Genomic DNA, 23,756 nt, shown 5'->3' with positions numbered 1-23,756 from the left:
TAGAAGGCTTACTGAATGTGTTTCAGGATTTCTTTTCTTGAAGGACGAATATAATCAGACTTTCAGATAAGTGAGAAAGCTAAAAATAAGTTAAAAAGTTGCTGCACTTAATTAGAAATTTAAAGCTTCGTTTGTAAGAAATTATGCTCTCAGGAGTCATCTCATTGTTCTAAACCTGAGTTTATTCATTTAGAAAATAGCACAGGGTTTTACATGTTTGCCATCTGTAAATATATTAGTATATACATATTGAAATCCACTGAATTACCAGCTTTTGAAGGACAAAGATTATGTCTTATTCAGAGTTTGTATCCAAAGTGCCTAATGGTATGTGACAAAAAGTAAATAGGTCAATAAATACTTATTTCAAGACTAAATGAATGATACAGACTTTTATTTAGTTTTTGCACTCCCTACCTTACTTTTCCTCTCCCCCATAATAACAGAAGCAGTAAAGAGAAAATTTCAGTTAAAAAGAAAAAATTTAGAAAAAATACATACATTGGTATCATGCAGAAATCCTGTAGTCAAGACTTAGAAATGTATCCTCAGAGAAATGAACTAATGAGTATATCAAGTATACTAAATATTTGTCCAGAAAATATTAATCCAAACAAAGAAAGATTGCCAAGAGGGAGAGATATTCATTGAATGGCACCTAACTTGTCCCGCTGTAGTCTATTCTCCATACTGTAGCCAGAGTTTTGAAATTATAACATTTGAATATTTCACACTACTGATTAAAATCTTTCAACAGCTCCTCATTGTCCTTTAGACAGAGTCCCAACAAAACCCCAAATGATCCAACCTGCCTACCTACCTCCCCAGCCTCTGGTCTCCAAGGAAAGGTATATGGGGGCTGCCTGAGGGCCGTTGCACATATGTCCCCTTCTGCTCAGAATGCTGTCTCCTTCTCCTCTTGGCCTGATTCCTTCTCTTTCAGGTCCTAGGTAAATGATCCCACAGTCAAAGGAACCTTCCCCAAGTTCCCAGACTATGTTAGGTCCCCAGGGTACACACGCTGTGTATCACAACTGTAATGAGTTAATGTGTCAGACTGTTATTTCTCTTTGCCTTCCTTTCTAGATTATAAGCAACGGGAAGGCAGAGTTCATTATGACTCCATTATGAGTCTAGCACACTACATGGCCTATCAGAAACACTAAATTCTTGACAAATGTCAAAATGCCATCCAATGTCCACAGAATAAAATTCTCATTACTAATACAAGAAATGTCATTTATCAAATTTTTAATTTCCTTGAAATAATATGTACACTGATCTTACACTGCAATTCAAGTAAAATGTTAAAGCTTAATAAAATGTTCTAAAATTCAATATTTAATATATAATATGGTAATTTCTTAAAGCAAATTATGTAGTCTTTTTCTAATATTAATTTCAAGGTTTACTACAGAAAAGTAACCAACAAACCTAAGTTTTAGAAGTGACAATCACAATTTTAATAATTCTCCTAAAGCAAAAAAAAAGAAAAATTCATGAACAAGTGTTCAGTATTTAAACTAAAGTTGTAGTAACAGGCATATAAAAAATGAAATTAAGGTGAAGACAAACTAATATGTTAGATAATTCTTAATGCTTTTCTCAGATTATCTTAAATAACTTTATAATCATATACCCATTGAACCCTTTCAGATCCCCAATGCTTTTTTTTTAGTATTTTGTCATTTGAAATTAGGAATATGCTAAGTTTGTTACTACAATGCTATCTAAATGTTCGTAAATATTTTTCAGGTGTGAAGGCACAAACTGTTCTGCATTTCATCACAGGTCTTACTATAGTATTTTGCAGAACAGATATATACTTAGTACACAATAATTTCCCAGTATTTTAAAGCATCTCTTTTTAAAGCCAGGTGTAGATATCACTGTTCTATCTCTTCACTCTCTTCTCCTAAATGTACCAATTTAAGAACTGGATAAACTTATTCTAAAAAGGGAGTTTTTGGTAGGGAAAAGAAAATTAAACATTTTTAGATTTGCAAATTAATTCAGAAAACAATTTAGTACTGTTAATCTTGAGAAAAAAGTCTCAAGAGGAAGAACACTAACAACACTAAGTCGGATAAAAGAGGATAAAATACAGTTAAAGTAAAATAATATCATCAATTTTTTGACTGAAGAGAACTTAGAAACAAGCTTCCATATTTACTAAGGAAAATACTGCATACTAACTTTGAATCCAGGAACTGAAGTATGAAGAATAATGGATGTTGGCTGGTTTTTGGTAGACTTTAATTCCATTCCACATTTTCTGAGGCCCTACCTGCTATTCACATTCTCTGTTCTATCTGGTTTCTCTCTTTCTCCATATGTTCTTTCCCTTCACTCTTTCTGCTGTTTTTTTCTTTGACTTCCCTTTTCCTTACTCATCTCTTTTCCTAGGGCTGAGGCTGGATCTCTGATGTTTGTTCTACATAGCTTCCTCCTCTCCTAATTTCTACAAAGAGGATTTAGAACCTTCCGGGTCAGCTTCATTGATCTCCTATCACTGCTCGGGGCTCTGTCAAGGTCTTTGAGTTAGCTGGGAGGAGCTGATTATTCAGCTCCCTTTCTAATATCTCTACCTCAGAATCCATCTATTCTTCCATTAAAAGGTATTACTGTTATTCTTTTAAAACAAACATAAAAACTGATATAAATATAAATATATTTTTTCAGTAGGCAGAAATGCAATTTCTAAAGAGAATGCCTTCCTTCCTAACATCAAACTTAAGAGTTAAGAGATGGAGCTAGCAGAATGAGCACTAAGCTAAATTTACTCCAAATTTTTGTGATCTAAATAGTACAGACCAGTGCTATCGAATAGAATTGTAATTGAGAGCCACGTGTGTAATCTAAAAAGTTTTTAGTAGCCATATTTTTAGAAAAGTAGATTTTTAGTCATATATTTAACCCAATATATCCAAAACATCATCTCAACATGTAATTATAGCTTATAAAAATATTAGTGAGACATTCCATCCACTTTTTGTACTAAGTATCTGATACCCAGCATACATTCTACAGTGACATCTCAATTTGGATGAACCTCACTTCAGGTGCTCTAGCAGTCGTATGTGGCTAGTAGCAACCATCTTGGCCAGCACTGGTCTAGAAATCAGAACATGGTCTGTAGCAGCCTGAAGAGACTGGCTTCTCCATTGCTCTCGATCAACATCACTTATTTTAATGCTCTATTTCTTATTCATGTCATTGCCCTTTCCAACTGAGTGTGAAAAATTCTAAAATTTCCTGTGATGTAGAATCAATATGTCTAAAACCAAACTTACCATCTCACCACCCCACTTCCCCCCAGTTAAGTAGTTCATGACCTCCCTGTCTCAGATGCTCTTCTTCTGGTTATCCTGGCTTTATTTTTTTTTAATTTTTTTATTGTTTTGTTAATTACCATACATTACATCATTAGTTCTTGATGTAGTGTTCCATGATTCATTGTTTGTGCATAACACCCAGTGCTCCACGCAGTTATCCTGGCTTTAAATCCTCAGTCAACTTTAACATTTCCTTCTCCTTTAGCAAAGTATTCCATCAAATTTCATGATTTGTTCCTCTATAGTTTCTCTTGTATTCTCAGTGAAACAGGTCCTAAATGGTTAGAATTATTCATATATTTGACAACTTCCTCTTCAGTCGCTATGCCTCAGTTTTTGTTCATTCCATTCAACAACTATTGAGTGCCTACTATATGCCAGGCAGTTTAAACAGCTGGATATGCAACTGTGAACAGTACAAAGATCCAGCTTTCATGGAACCACATTCTAATAGGGAAAAGAATCAATATGGGGCTATGTAGTAGTACATGTTCTGAAGAAAGACAAAGCAGAGTACGAGGACATAGAGTGATGGAGGGTGCTATTTTAGAGGAGGTGGCTAGGGAAGATCTTTTTGAAGACTCAGGATTGAGCAGAGAATTGAACAAAGTAAAAGAACAAGCCATGAAGATCTGGGGAAAGTGGGTTCCATGTGGAGGGACTGGCAGGTGCAAAGGCCCCGCAATGGATTAAACGTGTGTGTGTGTGCGTGTGCGTGTGTGTGTGTGTGTGTGTGTGTGTGTTCGTTCCAGGAACTCCAAGTCTTCCAGTAGGACTACAGAAAAGGAAGGGAGTGGCAAGAGATGATGTTGGCAGGGAACAAATCATAAGGCTACTACAGGCCACAGTAAAAGTGTGGATTGTAATCTAAACGTAGAAGATTTGAAGCAGGAGAGTAACATGATCCAACTTAATATTTTAAGAGCATCACTCTGGATGGTTGAGAAATAATAGGTAGGTGGGCAAGAGAAGAAGCAGGAAGACCAAATGTAGGTTCCATTCACAGTGTAGGAGAGAACTGCAAGTAGCTTGGACTAGGGTGGTAGTGGAGGAAGTGCTGGAAATGGGCAGATCCTGGGTGTACTTTGAAGGCAGAGCAGCAGGAACTGCTGATGGATTGGGTGCACGGTGTGACAGAGAGGAGTCAAAGATGGCTGAGCAGTAGACGGATGGCAGTGTCTAGGAGGAGCAGTCTGGCTTAGGTTGAGGGGTGATGGTTGGGTACATGATGTGTATTCAAGAGTTCTGTTCAGACATTTTGGATTATCTATATTGAGATGTCTCCATTTCCTCCTCATTTCAATATCACAGCCACATTAAGCTCCCTAAAATAAAAATTTCAACATGTTATTCTCCTATCCATAAACCTTCGACAGAATCCTATAGCCTACTGAGTGAACTCTGAACTCCTATGACTGGAAGTCAAAATTTTTCACAATGACCTATCTCCCCAACTGTCCCCACCTCATTTTTCTGTATTCCTCATAGTGCCTGGAAAATAAGAGTATATTCAATAAAATGTCAAATGAATAAAAATATTTGGTTCATCCTTTACCCTATTTGAAAGTCACACTTAAAGCTGACCTCTTTAATGAAATTTTTCCCAATCACATTGGCTATGTCACTCTCTATTCTATACTCCCACCCAGTGGTTAAGTTGGTAAGTATGTAATAGCTCTCTGAAAAATAAAGCCCTGATGTGTAGCACGTGCTGGTACTGTGTTGTAAATACTCCCACCATCGATGACTGCTAGCCACCAATATGTCCCGGAATATGAAGTTAAGAAGGCCTGCACACAGTCAGGGCTATGTGAGCTGGGAGGAGCCAGATCCAGCACATCACTGCTCCTAGAGTACAAACTGTCCAGACCATTTATGGTCACTCACTGCAGTGACTTTTACTGTAGGTAAAATGCTATCAGATTGGAGGTATGTGGAGGCTAAAAACTGTGTCAGACACATGGTGGCTATAACCCCCGAAATAACCTTGGGCTTCAAAGCTCAAAATGAAGTCAGACCCACACTACAAAGTCCCACAGTTCTATGTCTGAATGATTGTCTCACAAATTTCTCAGTCCATGGATCTGAATGAGGGAATTGGAATATTAAGTCATCATACTGGACCTAAAATAAAATTTGCCCTGAAAAAGGTGAAATAAAGGAATATATGATGACATTTTAGGATCACAAACAGAAAATATGATCACAGAGCACTCTCTATGCTCACTATTTTTTAGACAGAGTTGAAGAGTAAAAATGTAGTTCTTTTGCTTTAAAGGAATTCAAATGCACACTGATTAGCCCAGGAAGTATACCTAGTTTTTGGACTAAGGGGTAATCAATGGAAAGAAAAAAAGAACACAATGAAACATTAAAAAACTAAAAATATGAAGTTAGACTCTGATCAGAGCACAGAATAAAAATAATAGCTTTGGGAAATTTTGATAAAGAACATCTGACTGAAGAACAGTGAAACTCTTATGCCTTTCTTTGTCCATTTCTTGATAGGTAAGTTTAAATCAAATTTAACTCTCAAGAGATTAAGTTCAACATGAAAGATAAATTATTTCTTCTTGGCTCTATGCAGAATGAAATACAGGTAAACCAAGGCACAAAAATAGACTTGTGTTCAGTTCACTCAGAAATAGTTAAAATATGTGAAAACACAGATCCTCTGATACTTTTCACAATGTATGTTTCTGCCTAAGGTCTGGCTCTTCCAGTTCTGTTCTCCATTCTTACTCCTTAAAGGTCCCAAAGCCCAAGCCAGATCTGGTTTCCCGAAGTGCAGAAGGGTGCTGGCAGTGCTAGGAACAAGGGGATGAGTGAGGCCAGTAGTAATAAGTAGAGTGAGATGGTTGTAGGGCTCGGAGCTGGGGGCGGACAGTATGAGGACCAGGGTTCAGAAGGAATCAGGCAAGTGGAAAGTAGGAGAGCAGGCACACCACACTGGCTCTAGGAATCCATCCACAATAATCAAGAGAACAAGATCCAAAGGGCCAAGGAGGGAGGGGTCCTTTGTCCATAACAAAGTTGTATTAAAAAAGACTGCTGGTCCTGCTAGAAGTTTCTGTCCTCTGACATACTTGGAAAGAGTGCAACTTTGATAACATAATACCCACTTTCACTTCAGTGTGGAATCGTCTGTTCAACTGTTTTCCTAACTTTCTTCACGTACATAAAATCCCAAAGATGTAACAGCTATTTTCCAGTTTATCTACGGGAATGTGTATGCCCTCTAGATTTTAGAAGTGGGGAGAGGGGAAGATATTATCATTTTGGAAATAGGACTGATGGCATAGAGCAGCACAGAACAGCTTCATCTTTGGAGGCAATTAATTCCTGGTTATATTGATATTTATGGTTAATCTGATCAAAAAATTATTTCTGTAAAGTTGGCAAAATTGGAGCCATTATGTAATAAATTACTTCACGACACAGAACTAAAATAATAGGCAAAACATTATGTCCTCTCAGGAATAATCAATGCAGAACAGATATTGGTAAAAGAAAAAAAAAAGAAAAAATATCAGAGAAGCATGGATGAAATCTGACAATTTATTTTAAGAGAGATTACATGAGTAATGAAATAATCTAAGAGAAAACAGGTGGGAGAAGTGGTAGGTCCTCTTTACAGTGCCAAGTTCAGCCAAAAAATGTCTGGGTCAATACTTTGTGATTAAAAAACAGGCAGACTCTCAGGGGTATTTTTCATTTTTATCATACAATTGAACTAATCTTTTTAAGTATAGAACATCATAGAAGAGTAGTACCACTCTACCCAGGAAAACTGTCCTTCTAGGTCTCTAAATAGGAATGAAAATAAGTATACAGAAGGTAACCAATAAACAATGCTAACCTGGTGCCCAACTTCTAGTGAGAGTTGTTTTCTTTTTGTCTGAATTTCAAAGATTTCAAATTTATTCACAAAAATTCATATATATATATATATATATATATATATACACACACACACACACACTTCCTTTTCAGGGTAACATTATTAACTATTATGAAAGATCAGACACAAATCGGCAGGCGCCAAGTACTCTTGAAAGATACTGCATGTATGTATCCTCTGTAATAAGTTATCTTCCAGAAAGCCTATCCTGTTTATTTTGAAATTCATCATGATCACAAATAGAAAGATAATAGTAGATTTCTAGCACTAAATTATGGAGCTGCTTCTTGTCCAAGTTCTGTACTTGCTTATCAACTAGTGACTCATGCAGTCAGTCTTATTTAATAACAGGCTTTGCAGGAGAGTGCTAAGAATTCATAAATTTAGAAGTTGTGTAAATGAGTGAAAATTCATTTAATTATAGTTATAAATGGAAATAAGTGAACCTAACATAAGAAGATAGATTTAGGACATAAGATAGACTTAGGGATATCACTACCTTTTGTTGATAACATTTTGAAGTGTAACAGGCAACATCCTTCTGCTGAGAAAGAAGTAAACTGCTCACTTCTGGTACGGCTTTAGGCACTCAGGATGCATTTAATAAATTTTACCTTCTGGGGCCCAAGTGATAGCTAATGGCTTGAAAAAAGATTTTATACTTTCAAAATATGGGTAACTTTTCCATTTAAAAGTCTCTAATGTGGTCAGTTCAAATATTAAGCCAAAACCTGTAAATTCTTCTCAGAATTTAGGACTGCATTGGTAACATTATTTAGTAGAATGTTTTCACAAGTTAATAAATATATCTCCTTGATTTATACATTTTTAAAATTTTAAATTTGCTGTATGAAAAATAACAAAATACAGTAAATTAACATATAATGTTTTATAATGTTTTCCTGCCTAGAGAATGTCAAGGAAAATGAACCTTCAGAATGTAGAGACTATTAATTACCTGGTTTAAGAGATCTTCTACTTTCTTCTGCCATGAATCCCTGGCTGCATTTTTTTCTCGCTCCTTTAACTGCAAAAGTTGAGACATGGCTGACTTCTTATCCTCTTCATGTTGAAGTCTTAACTCTTCACGAAGTTTAGAACACTCCTGTCTAAAATAAAACGAATGCCTTTATTTTTAAAGAGAATTATTCCTCTCAGTAGCTATAGTATAGTTGTTCACGGTTTTTTTTAAGTAATTAATCCTCAAAAGTCAACTCAGAATAAAAGCGGTTATTTTTTAGTCAGGCTTACAGGACTGTAAGGTAAACTGGTAACTTACCTAAGATTATTAGTTCATCAGCTATTAATGGCAGAATAGGTATTAGAATAAATAATTTATTTATTTAATATAATATATTAGAATAAATAACCTCTGACCTGAGGTTAGTATTTTGTAAAGAAAATAAAATCAGAAAAAGTATTCAGCCAGAAAAGGAGAATAACAATTTCTCTACATCAGGAAAAAAATTCATTAAAAATACTGTCACTATGATTTTAACAATAAGACAACATAAGCCATATAACAGGAAAACATTTTTGCACATCTGTATTGATAAGATTACATTACAGAGTAAAAAATGTACCTAAGGTTTTCAGTCCATTTTATTTCTAAGTCATGGGCCATTCTGTCCACTCTGAGCTTCTCTTCCTCTTTCATGGCAGCAAGGGTTTCTTCATGCTGTTGCCTTGCTTGTTCTAGCTCACCCTGAAGAATAAAAACTTTTCAATGAAAACAAGTCTTCAAAAGCAAAGTCATTGCTGGTTATTTCAAATAAGCAGAGCACTTGCATTATAACTTAAATTCCTACAGCACAATAAGTGATAGTGCTATCTGTAACGATTACTGGAAATTTTCAGATAATATATGGCACATATATTTTAAATGTCCTTGTGCAAACTATATTTCATTAAGGCTTATACTTTTACAAATCATCTTGAATAGTTTAAAGCTAGCATAATAAATAATCTTAACTTTCCATATCATGGGTATCTATTATCTTCATATAAAAATATACACATTACATAGATATGGTATTCAAATTCATTTTTATATTCAAAAGTCTGCTGTTTATTGAAAACTGAAGCATTATAGCTCTACCTCACTGACACAATTAAAATAAGTGATAATACTATATAGATGAAATACCTGTGGCTCTCTGGAGCCCAGTGCTAGAGGTGACCTGTTTGGACAACACGGCAACCCTGGGGCCCTGCCGGCCGTGGAGCTGCTCTTCGGCTACAACAGATGAGGAACAGATGATGGTGCTTCCTTCTGTTGTAACAATGACCCTTTCTGGATCATCCACTTACTAAGAGCATGTGTCAGAGCATTGCTGAAGGGCATATCCAGATTAATGGGAGAGAAGAACATCATTGTTGAAGCTGCCATTCTCCATTGCTTACCTGGCTATAAACAGTAAACTCTGGGAAAACTGGATCTGGCCATCTTAGCCAATGGTCCTTTTCACTAAGTATTCTGCCTCTAGGAACTACTACTTTTTCCATCACAGGCAGCATTAAATGGGGTAGAATACTTAAAAAGTATTTCTTTTATTGAATGCAAAGTACTTTATTAGACATCAGTGGGTTAAGGAAAGAGATAAAGAAAATACTTGCTCTTTTTTTTTCAAGTGTTCCATATCCATCACCTCCTGGGATCCTCATAACAACATGGGGAGGTGATAGTGAGGAAACGGGAGCCTCAGCAAGGTTTAGTAATGCCAGAAACTATAAACTCCACACTACAGATTTGCAACTGTTAAACTAATATTATTATTATTGTCATCAGTATCTTACCCCTTATTTACCAACCATGGCCTAAGGTGTCTTAAGGGGAGAGTCGCCTTACCTGTGACTGGATCCCCCACAGGTACCAACAAACAAGTTGACATATAGTCAGGGACCAATATTCACTTGATGATGGGTTCAGTTTTATAATACACAACAGAAACTCAGCAGGGAGGAGGGGGAAAAAACTCCCATCCAGACAGAACACCTGTTAAGGAGCCTTCCTAAAGTTGTGGTAAACTGTGATGCAGCACCTACATTTTCTTGATTAAAGTTGTCCAGCAGAAGAAAAGATGAACAGTTGCTAAGGTTTTGCTTACAGTTTTTATTAAGTTCTACTACTTGATAGAAGAGCAATGTAAATATGTGCAAGGACCTTAAAGAAATGAAACTGATTCAAATTCCAAGCTAAAAAATTTAAATTTGAAATATTAATAAAAGGCAACATTTCCTGAGTGCTTACTATTTTACTAAGCACTGTGCTGTAAATGGTTTACCTCATTTAATTCTTACAATAGTGGCATGAGGTGTATTACTATCCCCCGCCACTCCTGCATTGTGCAGGTGAGTAAATTGAGGATTAGAATAAATAACTTGTCTGAAGTGACTAAGTGGTGGATCAAGAATTCACACCCAGCCAATCTGACGTCAGGGCCCACACTCTCAGTCACCTCTCTGAAGGAAAAGTAAGAACTCTCTGGATACTATCCTCTTAGTTCTTATGGATGCTTTTCTCTACTTTCTGAGGCAATGTAAATATTTGCTCTGCTCCCTGAGAATGGAAGGCCACAAAATTTCAAAATTTGTAGGTCATAGAGAATTGCTTTGTTGCTATACATGAGAGTTCGGACTCTTACCAATAAAAGACTTGTGCATCCTAATTGTTATGGTTTGAATTGTGATCCCAAAGAGATATATGGAAGTCCTAACCTCCATGTACCTCAGAATGTGAATGTATTTGGAAATAGGGTCAGTGAAGATGTAATTAGTTAAGAGGAGGTCTTACTGGAGTAGGGTGAGCCCCTAGTCCTAGGTGAAGGGTATCCTCCTAAGAAGACAAGGTGAGGACACAGGAAGAATGCCACTGACCACTGAGGAGGAAACTGAAATGTGCCACCAACCAAGGAAGGCCTGGGGCTACGAGGGGCTGGAAAAGGTGAGGAAGGATTCGCCCTCCTAGGCTGAAAAGGGAGAATGGCCCTGACAACACCTTGATTTTGGACTTTCAGCCTCCAGACTGTGAGAAAGTAAATTCCTGTTGTTTTAAGCCACTTAGTTTTAGTACTTTGGTAGGAAAGCCCTGTAAAACTAATACACTCCATACAATGTGATATTTAAGCAAAGTAAATATTTTTACCTTGCTAATGTTTAGATTATAGCAGGTATTATAAAATTACCTCAACATTTAATAGATCATCTTTGGTCTCCTTCAGCCTGCCTTTAGTCAAGTCGAGCTCATTCTGAAGTCTCTCCTGGGAGTCCTGAAGACTAGCAATGAGGCCTTCTGCAGAGCCAAGACCTTGTTCACTTTTCTTCACCAGATCTTGGAGGCGGCCAATCTGCAAGTACACACAGTACTTTTAATATACTTCATTGTTATTGACCAGCAAAACAGCCAAGTTTTTTTTCTTAAAGTCTTTTCTTTAGTGGTAATTTTACTGAATGGATCTTTTTTGATGAATTTGGAAGAAGCACTCAAATAATCAGGATAGCTTTCATCTGTTGTTGTTGTTGTGTGTGTGGTTTTTTTTTTTTGTTTTTTGCAAAGACCTCCATATTTATGATTTCCCTCTTTCATGACAACCATGTGAATAAGTGGATAACTCAAGTCCCCATTTTAACAAAGAGAATTCCTGGTTCTATCAAATAATCAAATCCCTCCAAAATGGAACTGGAACAAGATGAAGATTATATCAAAGACAGAGGGAAAAAAGTATTTTTTTAAATAAAAATATTTTTAAAACTGCTCTTTAAAATGGAATCACTTATACTTCCTTTGAGCCCACTTCTCCTGCTGGTTATAAAAGTGACTGATTTAGGTCAATACTGACGAGCTGCGAAATGCATATTAGAATAAGTTGTGATTTCTTTGTTTCCATACAAAATTTCCTCATGAAGTTAAGAGTTGAATTTATACACTCTTGAAATTAGGGGCTAATAAGACAATTTGTTGATTAGGCAGACCCATATCTTCAAGTTATGAGCACTAAAACCAATAAATGAAATACTTTATCTAGGAAAGTGTTATGAAGTAAAAATCTCCTTTTTATAAAACAGCCAATCTTATCAAAACTCTATAGGAATGAAAACTGCTAATTTTAAAATAACACCTGAAAATTCCCCTTGTAAATACAGGCATCACAAGGAAAACTGCAAACATTCTCTTTCAGCCTCCTCTCAATTCACCACCCCTCTTCCTGTTCCCTTTCCATGCAGATGTTTATATACTGAACAATTCTGGTGAAGGCAACATTTTATCTTGTTATTATCTTTAAAGGGATGCCTACCTTATACAATGAGCTGGGAAGCTTCCATTTTTTCTGGGCTCTGAAATATTTTCACAGTTACAATTTATCTGTTTCTTAAAATTTTAATAAAATTCACTCATTAAAATCCTCTGGGCCTAGTGCCTCTCTAGATACATGTTGGGAGTATTTATTTCATGGTTATAATTGGTTCCATCAGATTGATCAACTGTTTCAAGTCACTTTAGAAATTTAAAATATTATACAAAGACATCTTTTTTTCTGATTTAAAAAATGTAATAGCATATTTGCATATAATATTCATTTACCATGTTTAAGAATTTTCTTTGTCCCTGAATTTATGCCCCCTTTCTCTAGTCTATCTGGCTTATTTGTATCTTCCCTGCTTTTTATGTTGCTCTGGCTTGCCATAAATGTGTTAAAGGGTGAATGAATAATATAAGGTGTAACAGAGTTAAACAGTATTGAACCTGGGGCATCTGCTAGCTCAGTCTGAACCCTTGGGGTTGTGAGTTTGAGCCCTACCTTGGGGGTAGAGTTTACTTTAAAAAAAAAAAAAGAGTATTGAACTTAGTAAAAAATCTAGTTTCAAGTTCTTGGTCTGCTACTATAAAATAAGAATAACAATACCTACCTCACAGTTATTATAATATTTAAATTCAAGGATATACAGGAAAAGATTCTTTAATTAGAAAGCAACATACAAGTATCCGGTACCAATCAGTAAGGAGGGGACGGCCAAATTTATCAACATGGAGAAAAATTTTGTTCCACAATCCAGATAATTTTCAAATGAATAAGATTACATGTACAAATAGAATACATGAAAAAACTTATAGAGAACAGTATTCTAGTTATTACACAAAGAATTAAAAGAGAAAGTCTGTTCAAGAAACTAAGTAATTAGAGACAGAATGAACTTTTAAATGGACAAAAACTTTAAAATGCTGCACAATTAAACATAAGCAAGTAATAAGTAACGAACACAACTAATTAAATTTTGTTTTCATATAATATAATAAAAGTGGATATGTAAGGAACACATCTATTGTCTCCCAATATCAAAATCTCTTTTTGTCATGTGGGGCATCTACCTTTCTTCCCTATGGGTCCATGTCAACCCAAACCCAGGAATGAACCTGGCACTCCCTTGAAGCATAAACCAGTTAGGTAGTCTCATTCTGTTGGCCATGGGGACTGGTTCAGAGGCAGGCACAGTGATCTCCGGACTTTTACAGGAGTTCCTAAAAAAGGTCTTTTTCCAGTAGCACATATAACCTGAGAGAATGTATTGAGAATGTATGACAAATCCAATTTGAGAAAAAGAGAAGCCGAGTTCCAGCGTAAACAATTTCAGTTCTGAATCTGGTCATGCCTGATGCTAACATTCCCCTGGACTTTTCCAGTCAACATGATTCAGTAAATGTCCATAGGCTGGTTTGAGCTGGGATTTCTGTCACTTGCAGTAGAGATCAATCCTCTGATTCCTCTTGAACATTGAGGGAATAGAAATCTCTTCCCTGGAATATTCACTCATGCATGCTCTTCTCTGATCCAATCTCCTTGCATTGCCTGTGTCAGTTTTTTATAAATTACAAATATGGACATGAGTATAAGCCCTGAGACCAAGCAAGCATCCACTTATTTGTACTCAGTGTCTTCCAAATGCTTCGTGTTCCTCTTAAGATAACATCCAAAATCTTTCAAGGGCTTACAAGGCCTCCAAGGCCAAGCCCCTGCCTCACTCTCCAGCCTCGGCTTGGCAGCTCCCCTCCTCAGTCTTTACGCTCCTTGGGAAAAGTAGCACTGCAGTTAAGAACTGAATTCTGAAATCCACTGCCAGGATTGGAATTCTGGTTTTACCCACTTACTATGTGACTGGGCAAGCTCCACAGCTTTTTTGTAACTTGATAACTAGTAATTAGAGTATGGAGTTATTGAGAGAATTAAAGGAAAAAAACAGTATAAAGGAGAGACTATATAAAACAATGCCTGGGACATGGTAAGAACTAAGTAAATATGAATTATTATGATAGTTGCAATCACAGTTCCACCCACAATGACATCCTTCAATTCCCAGAAAATTCTTGTGCCTCAGGGCCTTTGCAGAACCTTTCCTCAGTTCATTCTTGTGGCAAAGCCCTGTTAATCACCACCATTTTGCAATATTTGTCAGACTTGTTCTTGTTTCTAAATTTCTTCTATAAACAGTGCTGAAATTTTGTCAGTAGTATTTAATTATTTGCTTCTGTTAAATACACTGAAATGCAGGAGTCAAAGGGCATGCCCATCTTTAAGGCTTTTAATAGTGCTAAATTCTTTCCAGGAAAATTATACAATTTTATATTCCCATTAGCAGCTTTTTGTGCTTATTTCTTTACCCTTATCAACACTTCATGGTCTCAATTTTTATCATTGTTAATTTTATGGTAATGGGAATGGCATCTCATTAGTTTCATTTCCAGTTTTTAAATTGTAGCAGTTAAAATTATTTTTTTTCATGTTCTCCTTTAGCTCATTAAAAAAATTAGGGTAGCTGTATTTTTTAATATTTTGTATACATCTTTAAGGTGTTAAAGACATGAATTTTGTTACTCATACACCTTGCCAATCACTTATTCCACCCCTCCCTAATTTTTCCTCTCTCATAATTTTACTTATGGTGTGTCTCGATATACAAAAATTGTAGCTTTAACTGTACAAATATTGTGTTTTTAGTTCCTAACATTGCCGTCATGTGTCAAAAGGCCTTCCTTGTCCTAAGGTTTGTCACTTGCACTTTCATATTTTATTTATATTCAGGATATTACATTTCAACCTGAGCCCATCCAGAACATCTCTGGTATAAGGTTGAAGAAGAACTTCATTTTTCTCTCTTCTTCCATTGATGTAGTCTTAAAAGAACAGTTTCAGATTAAACCTGTTAAATCTAACGTCTGTCCCACTCTTCCACTGACCTCGTAGGAAGCTCCTTAGAGAACCCTTGATGGCGTGACCTCTCCAGGTCTCGTACTTCGGCTTCTAATCATTGTGTGACAGTGTGAGGCACTAGGCACTTCCAACTCTTGAAAGTATCTGTTCTCATATTTTTCTCATTCCCATTAGTTCTCATTCTCACGCTTCTGATTTCTCCTTCTCCACCTTTTTCCCTGGCTCTGTTAACTCAGTACTGGTGCTACTGGTGCTCCTCTTTGTTACCAGCAATCTTCTGGTGAGCTCTTCGGTGTTAATGGCTTCAGTGACTGCCTAATCTTTAGCTCTAAGCCCGAACTCTCTATTTAGTTCCAGCCTAGATGTCTTACAATCCCCTTAGGTCCAAACAACTCAGTGTCTTGCCATGCCTATGGATCTGTCCTCCTGTAATACCCAGCTTCCCAGAATGGCATAATTACCTCTCCAAACACCTGAGCTAGACACCTGAGGCTTTTTCTACCACTTACCACATCAAGTCCTATAAATTTTATTTTTTAATAATCTTCTCCACTCCCAGGTTTTGCCTTCCTAGTCAAGAAGCTAATCAACTCTTGCCCAGACTATAGCATCTTAAGTCATCTACCCAACTCTAATTACCAGTCCCCTCCCATACAACTCATCCCCCTACCGCCACCAGGATTCTTTTCCTGGGACCATCTGAGAGCGGCAGCTGCTGCCCTGCTGCTAGCACTCGATCATCAGGATAAATTCTGAAGTCTTTGCTACGGCACAAGAGTCACTCATAGTTTAGCTTCAGCTTCCCTTTCGATCACAGTTCCTGACAAGTGCCATATCATCAAGTACACTAATTCTCAACCACGGTCACTTCTGCCCCCAAGGACTGTGTCTGGTTGTTACAACCGAAGGGGAACGGTTGTGGCACACACTACTAGTATTTAGTATGTAGAGACCGGGGATAATACTAAACATCCTAAAGAATGATCTGCCCAATCAGTAGTGCTGGGGTTGAGAGACTATAGTGTAAGGACACTGAACTGTCTGTCTATGGCTCACCAGGGTGAGTACCTACATGACCATACTTACACCGTTCTTTGTACCCGTACTGTCTTCATCACTCATACGTCTGCAAATTTACATTTACCTTTCAAAGGCCACCTCCCATACCACATTTAAAAATTCTCCAATATCACATTCTCCAGAGCTTTTATGAATACTTATGGTAGAGAATCACTCCCTCCTCTGGAATTTAAAAATACATTGTATTTATCACCAGTCATAACAGCCCCTTGAAGCTATGAGTTCCTTGACATTTTGTCAAAGTATCCCTACCACCTAGAAGATAGCATGCAGTCAATAAATGTTTCCTAAATCATAAAAGATATGCAAATATTACTGATGTTACTGGACTCTAGTTCCAATTTTTCTGGAGACCACTTTAGTAATAAGATACGAGACCTGTAACATCATTCCTACTCTTTGGCCCAGTAATTTCATTTAGGGCAAGAGCTAGACAAAAAGGAAATAATTTTTAAAAATGAACAAAAGTATTAATAAAAGGTCATATATTGACTTACCAGTAAAAATAAGACCCTGATAAACAGGGCTGAGAGAAGTCCTCTCTAATATCCCATGCTCCTCAGGGTCTCAGGGCTCATGGCTAAAATATGCCTTGGTTGGTCACTGATAAGGACACGGAACTGCCCTTAGCACAACCCAATCTTGCTATTCTGGCTCTGGCCTTGCATGACAATCCTCCCCGCTCAAGTAAGAGGGGGCAACTCCTTAAAATTATTACTATTTATAATAAAATATTTAAAACATTAAATGTTCAACAAAGAAAATGTTTAAGCAACTATGGTAAAGATATATAATGGAACACTATATGAATATTTTAAATGAGTAACATGTAGACAAAAGTGGAAATATTTATATGGAATAAAGTTTTATAAATCAAGTACACAAAGCATTTGTGAATATAGATTGTAACCATATTAAAATGCACATATACATATTAAATACCATTAGAAAATCTGAAATTCTGAAAACATTCCTCAGGTTATTTATTTATTTATTTATTTTGGTAAAACTGCTTAAGTTCATAAAGAGCACTACTCAAAATTTTAGCACCTATCAATCAGTGTCTCTGAATGGTATATATTATAGATATTCCAGAACAGAGTTTAGAAACTCAATCCTTGGGGTGTCTGGGTGGCTCAGTCGGTTAAGTGTCCAACTCTTGATTTTGGCTTAGGTCAGTCTCAGGGTCGTTAGATTGAGCCCCATGTTGGGCTCTGTGCTGGGTGCCTGGCTTACGATTCTCTCTCTCTCCCCCTCTACCTCTATCCCTCCCCGCCACTTAAAAAAAAAAAAAAAAAAGGAAGAAACTCAATCCTTGTTCTCTAAATCACAGCAATAAATATCCTGTTTGTCCTCTATTACCTAAATGCTAGTGTGCCCACTACAGGAGCCAGAGAAATGAGTTATTTGTGTGTTGCAGTAGGCTGAATTCTAACATGACCCCTCTCTGACTCTCACTTTCCCCAGAATCTATGCATAAATAATGGGATATCACTCCCATAACTGTATTATGTTATTTAGCAAAAGGTATCTTGCAGATATAACTAAGATCCTTAAATTGACTTTAAGGTCATCAAAAGAAAGACTATTCTAGTTGGGCCTGACATAATCAGGTGAGCCTTAGAAGAAGTCAGAGTAGTTCGAAGCCACAGAGGTTTTCCTGCTAGCCTTGAAGGAATAAACTGCTATGTTAAGAAAGGAGGCAGCCAGGTTGAGGGGGGTTTTAGAAGTTGAGAGCAATTTCTGGCCAACAGCTAGCAAGAAAATGGGGATGTCAGTCATACAGCCAAAAAGAAATTAATTGAAAAAGGACCCTGTGCCTCACATGGGACTGCAGTGTGGCTGTCACTTTGATTTCAACCTTGTGAGATCCTGAGCAGAGGACCCAGCTAACCTATACTTGGACTCCTGACCCATAACTAAGTCGACTTAGTTTACAATGATGAGTTTTACTCATTCGACAAATATTTCATTTACAAATAATGATCTCCTACTATGTGTTAGGCAGTATATCAACTGTGATATAACATTTTATAACAAATCCAAATGATTTTTAACAAAATACTGAACTATATATACGCTTAAAAAACTTACATCCAGAAGAAAATCTACAACTTAAATGTTATAAGACATTTAAAAAGACCATAATAGTTAGATTTATTGACCATTCAGCCTAGTATTTTGTCCTCAAAAGGTGATCCCAAATAACATTTGATGGGATAACAGGATTATCCTCCACCTGAGATTTTAGATTCATTAGCTTCCCTTAATATCCTAATATGATTCTGGCATTCATGAACTGATCACTGAAATCCACAGCTGACCTATTTATGTTTTTGGTTTTTATCATTTGTAAGAGTATCAAGATCCATCTTATGAAGATAATACATTCTTTTTTTTTAAAACAAGCACTTTAGTCTTTATGAAGTACCCCCTAATTCTTTCCTCCTGTCTTTCCATAGATATACCTACTTTCCACCCAATAAATATAAATGGAATAAACTCAATTTAAAAGGTAAAAACTTAAAGTGCGCCTGAGTGGCTCAAGCAGTTGGGCGTCCAACTCTTGGTTTCGACTCAGATCATGACCTCAGGGGCTCTGTGCTTGGTGCAGAGTCTGCTGAAGATTCTCTCCCTGCCCCTCTCTTCCCTCTCTGCTCCTCCCACTTGCGCTCTCTCTCTTTCTCTCTCTCTCAATAAATAAATAAATAAATAAATAAATAATAAATAGTGAAACCTTCAGACTAGATAAAATGCAGCTACATGTGTTTGGCAAGAGGCCAAACATAAGGTTGCAGAACAACGAAAGGTCAGCAGATGGAAAAAGATATACCAGTCATATCAAACTAAAAGAAAGCTAGTTATACAGTATCAAACAAAACAGACTAAATGAAAAGGTCTGATTCATTATGTGGCTAAACAGTTTTATGTTTGTATGCACATACAAAGCTTCTAAATATTCAAAGCAAAAATTGACAGAATGTAAGAAGAAATAAACAAATCCACGATAGAATCAGTTTTTAGTAAATGATGAATCAAAAAGATAAAAGTCAAAAAGAATACAGAATATTTGAAGAAAATAACTTAAAATTTTGATTTAATGGACCAGCATACAAGACTACACTGAACAACTGAACACGCCCAGAGTATTACATTTCTTTCATGTGTCACACTAGACTTAAGGTTCAAAAACTGTTTTCATACAAACCACAATTTTTAATCATGATGCAGTTAAGGTTAAAAAACCATGTCAATCTCACACAACTCTCCCAGTGTACAGAGAAGGAAATAAGTCTTTTTCACTGTGTGAGGCTAGTAGGACCTTGATTCCAAAACTAGAAAAGCATGATACAAAAAGGGAAAGGTACAAAGCAATCTTACTGAACCCAGGCTCAAAACTCCCAAAATGAATATTAGGAAACTGAATCTAGTTATTATATAAAAAAGATATATATAATCTATCATGACTAACTAGAACCTTCTTTAGAAATCCAAAGTTGATTTAATATTAGAAAACTCATATAAGGTACCACATTAACAAATTAAAAAGTATGATCTCAATATATGCAGAAAAATCAACATCAATTTGTGATTTTTAACTTAAGAAACCTGAATTATAAGGGAATTTCCTAAACTTGTTAAAGAGCATTTACAAAATAAAACTTTAGAGAAGCATAATATTTAACTGTAAAATGTTGACATCCTTCACTTTAAGAGCAGGAAACAAAACAAGAAATCTTATCTCTAGAGATCCTATCTAGCAAAGTAGGACAAGTAAAAAGATGTCCAGGTTGAAGGGAAGGGCAGGTGCATGTGGAGGGATGAGCGTTCTAATATGGCACTAAAACATCACCAAGGTGCTAAAGCATAATTGAGAATGTATCTAAAAGGAAAATCAATTACATGTTTATTAGAACTTCTCTCAGTGAAATTACAGTGTGTAGACTGGAGAAATACTTAAACCATTTTGAACTGAGAGTAGACCCTCGGGGACCTTCCTGAGAAACACAGATGGTCACTAAACTGCCTTCTGATGAGAGTGGGACACCATAACTACAAGGATCACATTCTGCTGAGAGAGGTATGCAAATCTGGGGCCAGCAGTGAATTATCTTGGACAAGAGGAGAGAGGCTGAACTAATACAAATATAGGTACATCCCCTGCTTTTTCAAAGTTCATGTTATGGCACTTCACTTTCATAAAAGACCTACCACAGTACTTTCTGCTAACCAAAAGTAATCCGGAGAGATTTTTCACTTTTAACAGAAAAAGGCAAAAAGTAAAACAGCGTTCAGCATTTGCTTTGCAGTGAGCCCTTCTAGAGGCAGCGTGCATCCCAAGCAATGAGAGCGGCCCCGCCAAGTCCCTGTCCTGGAACCACACTCAGCATCTCAGTATCATGCCACCATAGTTTTGAGTTGTGAGCATCTGTGCATCTGTTAGCAAGATGGATCCTAAAGTATCAGAAAAGCCTAAGAGAGGTTAGTTTTGGGGTCTTGGAGTGCTCAAAAATTTTTCTGTATAAATTAATGGTAACTGCTTATTCTCTTTACACCATTTCAGCTTACAAAAGATTTCACAGGATGCTCTACTTACAGATAAGCAGGGGAAACCCGCAACAATCTTAATTCTATCATTCCCAAACGTGGTGATTGGTGCCTTCTCTGGATAAATGTTTAAAGATAATTAAAGAAGACGGAGTGCAAATTATTAGCATGCCCTGGGGCACTCATGTTTTGGCGTGGTTTCTGTGAGCAGAAGCAGAGTGATGAGAAAGTAGGAGTTAAAGACTCTTGGGAGAGATGACGCTAGTAAGGAAGGAACAGCTGACAAGATAAGAAATGTCCAGACACAGACTTGTTTTCGGAAGACCACTCTACAAGACAAGACTGTCCACATGAAGGATCTGGAACGGAAGGACAAGATGACAACAGGGAGGCTATTCTAGGGCATAGGTGAACCTGGGCAATAGAGAGAAAGGAACAGAACAAACAGTATTACAGTTTTTAAATTGTCTTTACGTTTATTTTATTCACAACTTCTTGATTTATGACATTCTTATTATACTCTATTCTTAGTCTTTCCTAACAATACTATTTTCTTATGGCATTTAAAAATTATTTTAGATGTCACTCTAGAACTTATAAAGCCTCTCACTTTTTATTTTTAAGATTTTATTTATCTGACAGAGAGAGACACAGCGAGAGAGGGAACACAAGCAGGGGGAGTGGGAGAGGGAGAAGCAGGCTTCCCGCTGAGCAGGGAGCCCGATGCGGGGCTCGATCCCAGGACCCTGGGATCATGACCTGAGCTGAAGGCAGACGCTTAAGGACTGAGCCACCCAGGCGCCCCTTTTTAAAACAGAGATACAGTGTAGAGAAGAGTAAGTCACTGTTTTACAAAAGGTAGACAACCTCTTCTGTTTTCTTTCTTACAAGGTGATATTATCCTTTGTTTTGCTTTTTCCCACAAAGGCACCTTGGTCTGATGTTTTGGGTAGTAAATTTTTACCTGGTGAGATATAACCAATGTATTATGAAAAACTCAGCATCAGTGAAAGCGTGTGATTATTTTTACTGTAGATATTTTACCATCAGTGAGGCTCACCTACATATACGACGTTACCAAATAAGATGTTACCAATAAGACATAACACAGATGACAAGCCTAAAGAATTCTTGCCTCTTGATTGGCTGTATTTAGCTTGTCTTCCAGCTCTTCCTTCAGGTTTTCCAGCTCTTGTTGAAGTTGACTTTTATCCTCTTCCAGGTTTAGTTTCTCCTTTTTATATTGTTCCTCCAATTCCTTAGGAAAAGACATTTTTAAAAATTAACAAAATTGTCAATATTATATACCTCAAAGACTCCAAGAAAAAGGCCATTCTGTTTTATATTTTGATACTTAGCTTTTGAAATTAGCTTTATCCTTAAACAATAATACTGGAGTTATTAGTCTAATTCTACGGGCTTAGATTCTATCATTCTGAATCACTTAGGATGTGGTTAAATAATTATTTTAAATGGTAAGAATATTTGGTCTAGATCAAGCTAAGCCAACAACAGAAAAGTATGATATAAGTGATAATTTGGGGAGATAAAGAAAAAATTCTAACTATCTCTTGAATACAGAATTCTTTTATATTTACATAAAAAAAAACCCAAAATCCAGGAACAATTCTGGAACACTGGAACATAGTCAAGAATTACTAAGTACAAAATTAAGGCATCAAAAGAAGCAATACCAGTAAAATTGATATTTACTGAAGAACGCCTACTATTTGTCATGCTACTTAATAATACTTGTGGGATACACAGGCAGTAAGACATGGGGTCTGCCCTTAACAAGCTAAAGGTCAACAAGCAATTAAAGAATATATGATGAAAATTAAAATGACCATAGGGACTACAGGGATATGTGGATGGAGAACTGATAAGTTCTAGCCTGGTGAGGAAACCTGCACAGAGAACACAATTCCTAAGTCAAGTCTGAAGGAGTGCATCAGTAAGAAAAGGTGATGAAGAAAGAGGGAAATAGAAGACAGAAGAAACCTGTGCAAAAACCACGGCGGTGCAAAGAGCCTGGTATGTTACAAGCAATTCAATGTTTCTATAGTGTAAGATAGGAAGAGGAATAAACAGGGTTCTATGGAACTCCCAAGGCAAAGTCCAGGTTTGATGATTTGCTGGGACGACGCACAGGATTCAGCATCTACTCATACTCACAGCTATAATTTATGATACAGCAAAAGGATACTAAGCAAAGGGAAAAGGTGTAGGGGGCGAAGTCTGCAGGAAACCAGGCACAAGTTTTCAAGAGTCCTCTCACACAGGACTCTCCAGAAAGTTGTGACAATGATGTGAAATGCTGTCTACCAGGAAAATTCATGAGTGACTCAGTGCCCATGTTTTTCATTGGGAGCTAATGACGTAGGTACCCTCTGACTAGCATGTGCCAAACTTCCAGACTTCAAGAAGGAAAGTAGATGTTCAGCACAAACCATATTGTTTGCATAAACCCTTTAGGCACATGAGCCATTCTTATTAGGGAATGGTGGAAACCTTCCTGAAATTTAAGTTCCCAGATACTAGCAAGGGCCAACCTTGCCCCCTGCCTTTCTAAGGACAGCAGCTTCAAGCCTGCTATGTTAACTCTTTTCTGCATGGATTCTCTATATATTCACTTCCAAATACGGTGGGTAAACTAGATTTATGGAAGAAAATATAATCCCTTTTGAT

The 23,756-nt window shown here is 36.7% G+C and overlaps 1 protein-coding gene across 4 annotated transcripts in view; it reads right to left on the bottom strand.

The window, feature by feature from the left end:
* FAM184A (family with sequence similarity 184 member A) overlaps positions 1 to 23,756 on the bottom strand; it is a 110,066-nt gene that overhangs the window by 33,649 nt on the left and 52,661 nt on the right. For all 4 annotated transcript variants that reach the window (XM_088024255.1, XM_028117095.2, XM_088024256.1 and 1 more), the window contains 4 exons: positions 22,204 to 22,326; positions 11,421 to 11,582; positions 8,820 to 8,941; positions 8,195 to 8,345 (listed from right to left, as the gene is read on the bottom strand). In XM_088024255.1, coding sequence (XP_087880381.1) covers positions 8,195 to 8,345; positions 8,820 to 8,941; positions 11,421 to 11,582; positions 22,204 to 22,326 — 558 coding nt within the window. The remainder of the gene's footprint in view (positions 1 to 8,194; positions 8,346 to 8,819; positions 8,942 to 11,420; positions 11,583 to 22,203; positions 22,327 to 23,756) is intronic.

This window comes from Eumetopias jubatus, unplaced genomic scaffold (assembly GCF_037043125.1).
Source record: "Eumetopias jubatus isolate StellerSeaLion01/CBP00866 unplaced genomic scaffold, mEumJub1_p1.0 scaffold_6, whole genome shotgun sequence".
Classification (NCBI taxonomy): domain Eukaryota; kingdom Metazoa; phylum Chordata; class Mammalia; order Carnivora; family Otariidae; genus Eumetopias; species Eumetopias jubatus.
The sequence above is the reverse complement of the archived record's forward strand: the minus strand, read 5'-3'. Positions and strand labels throughout refer to the sequence as shown.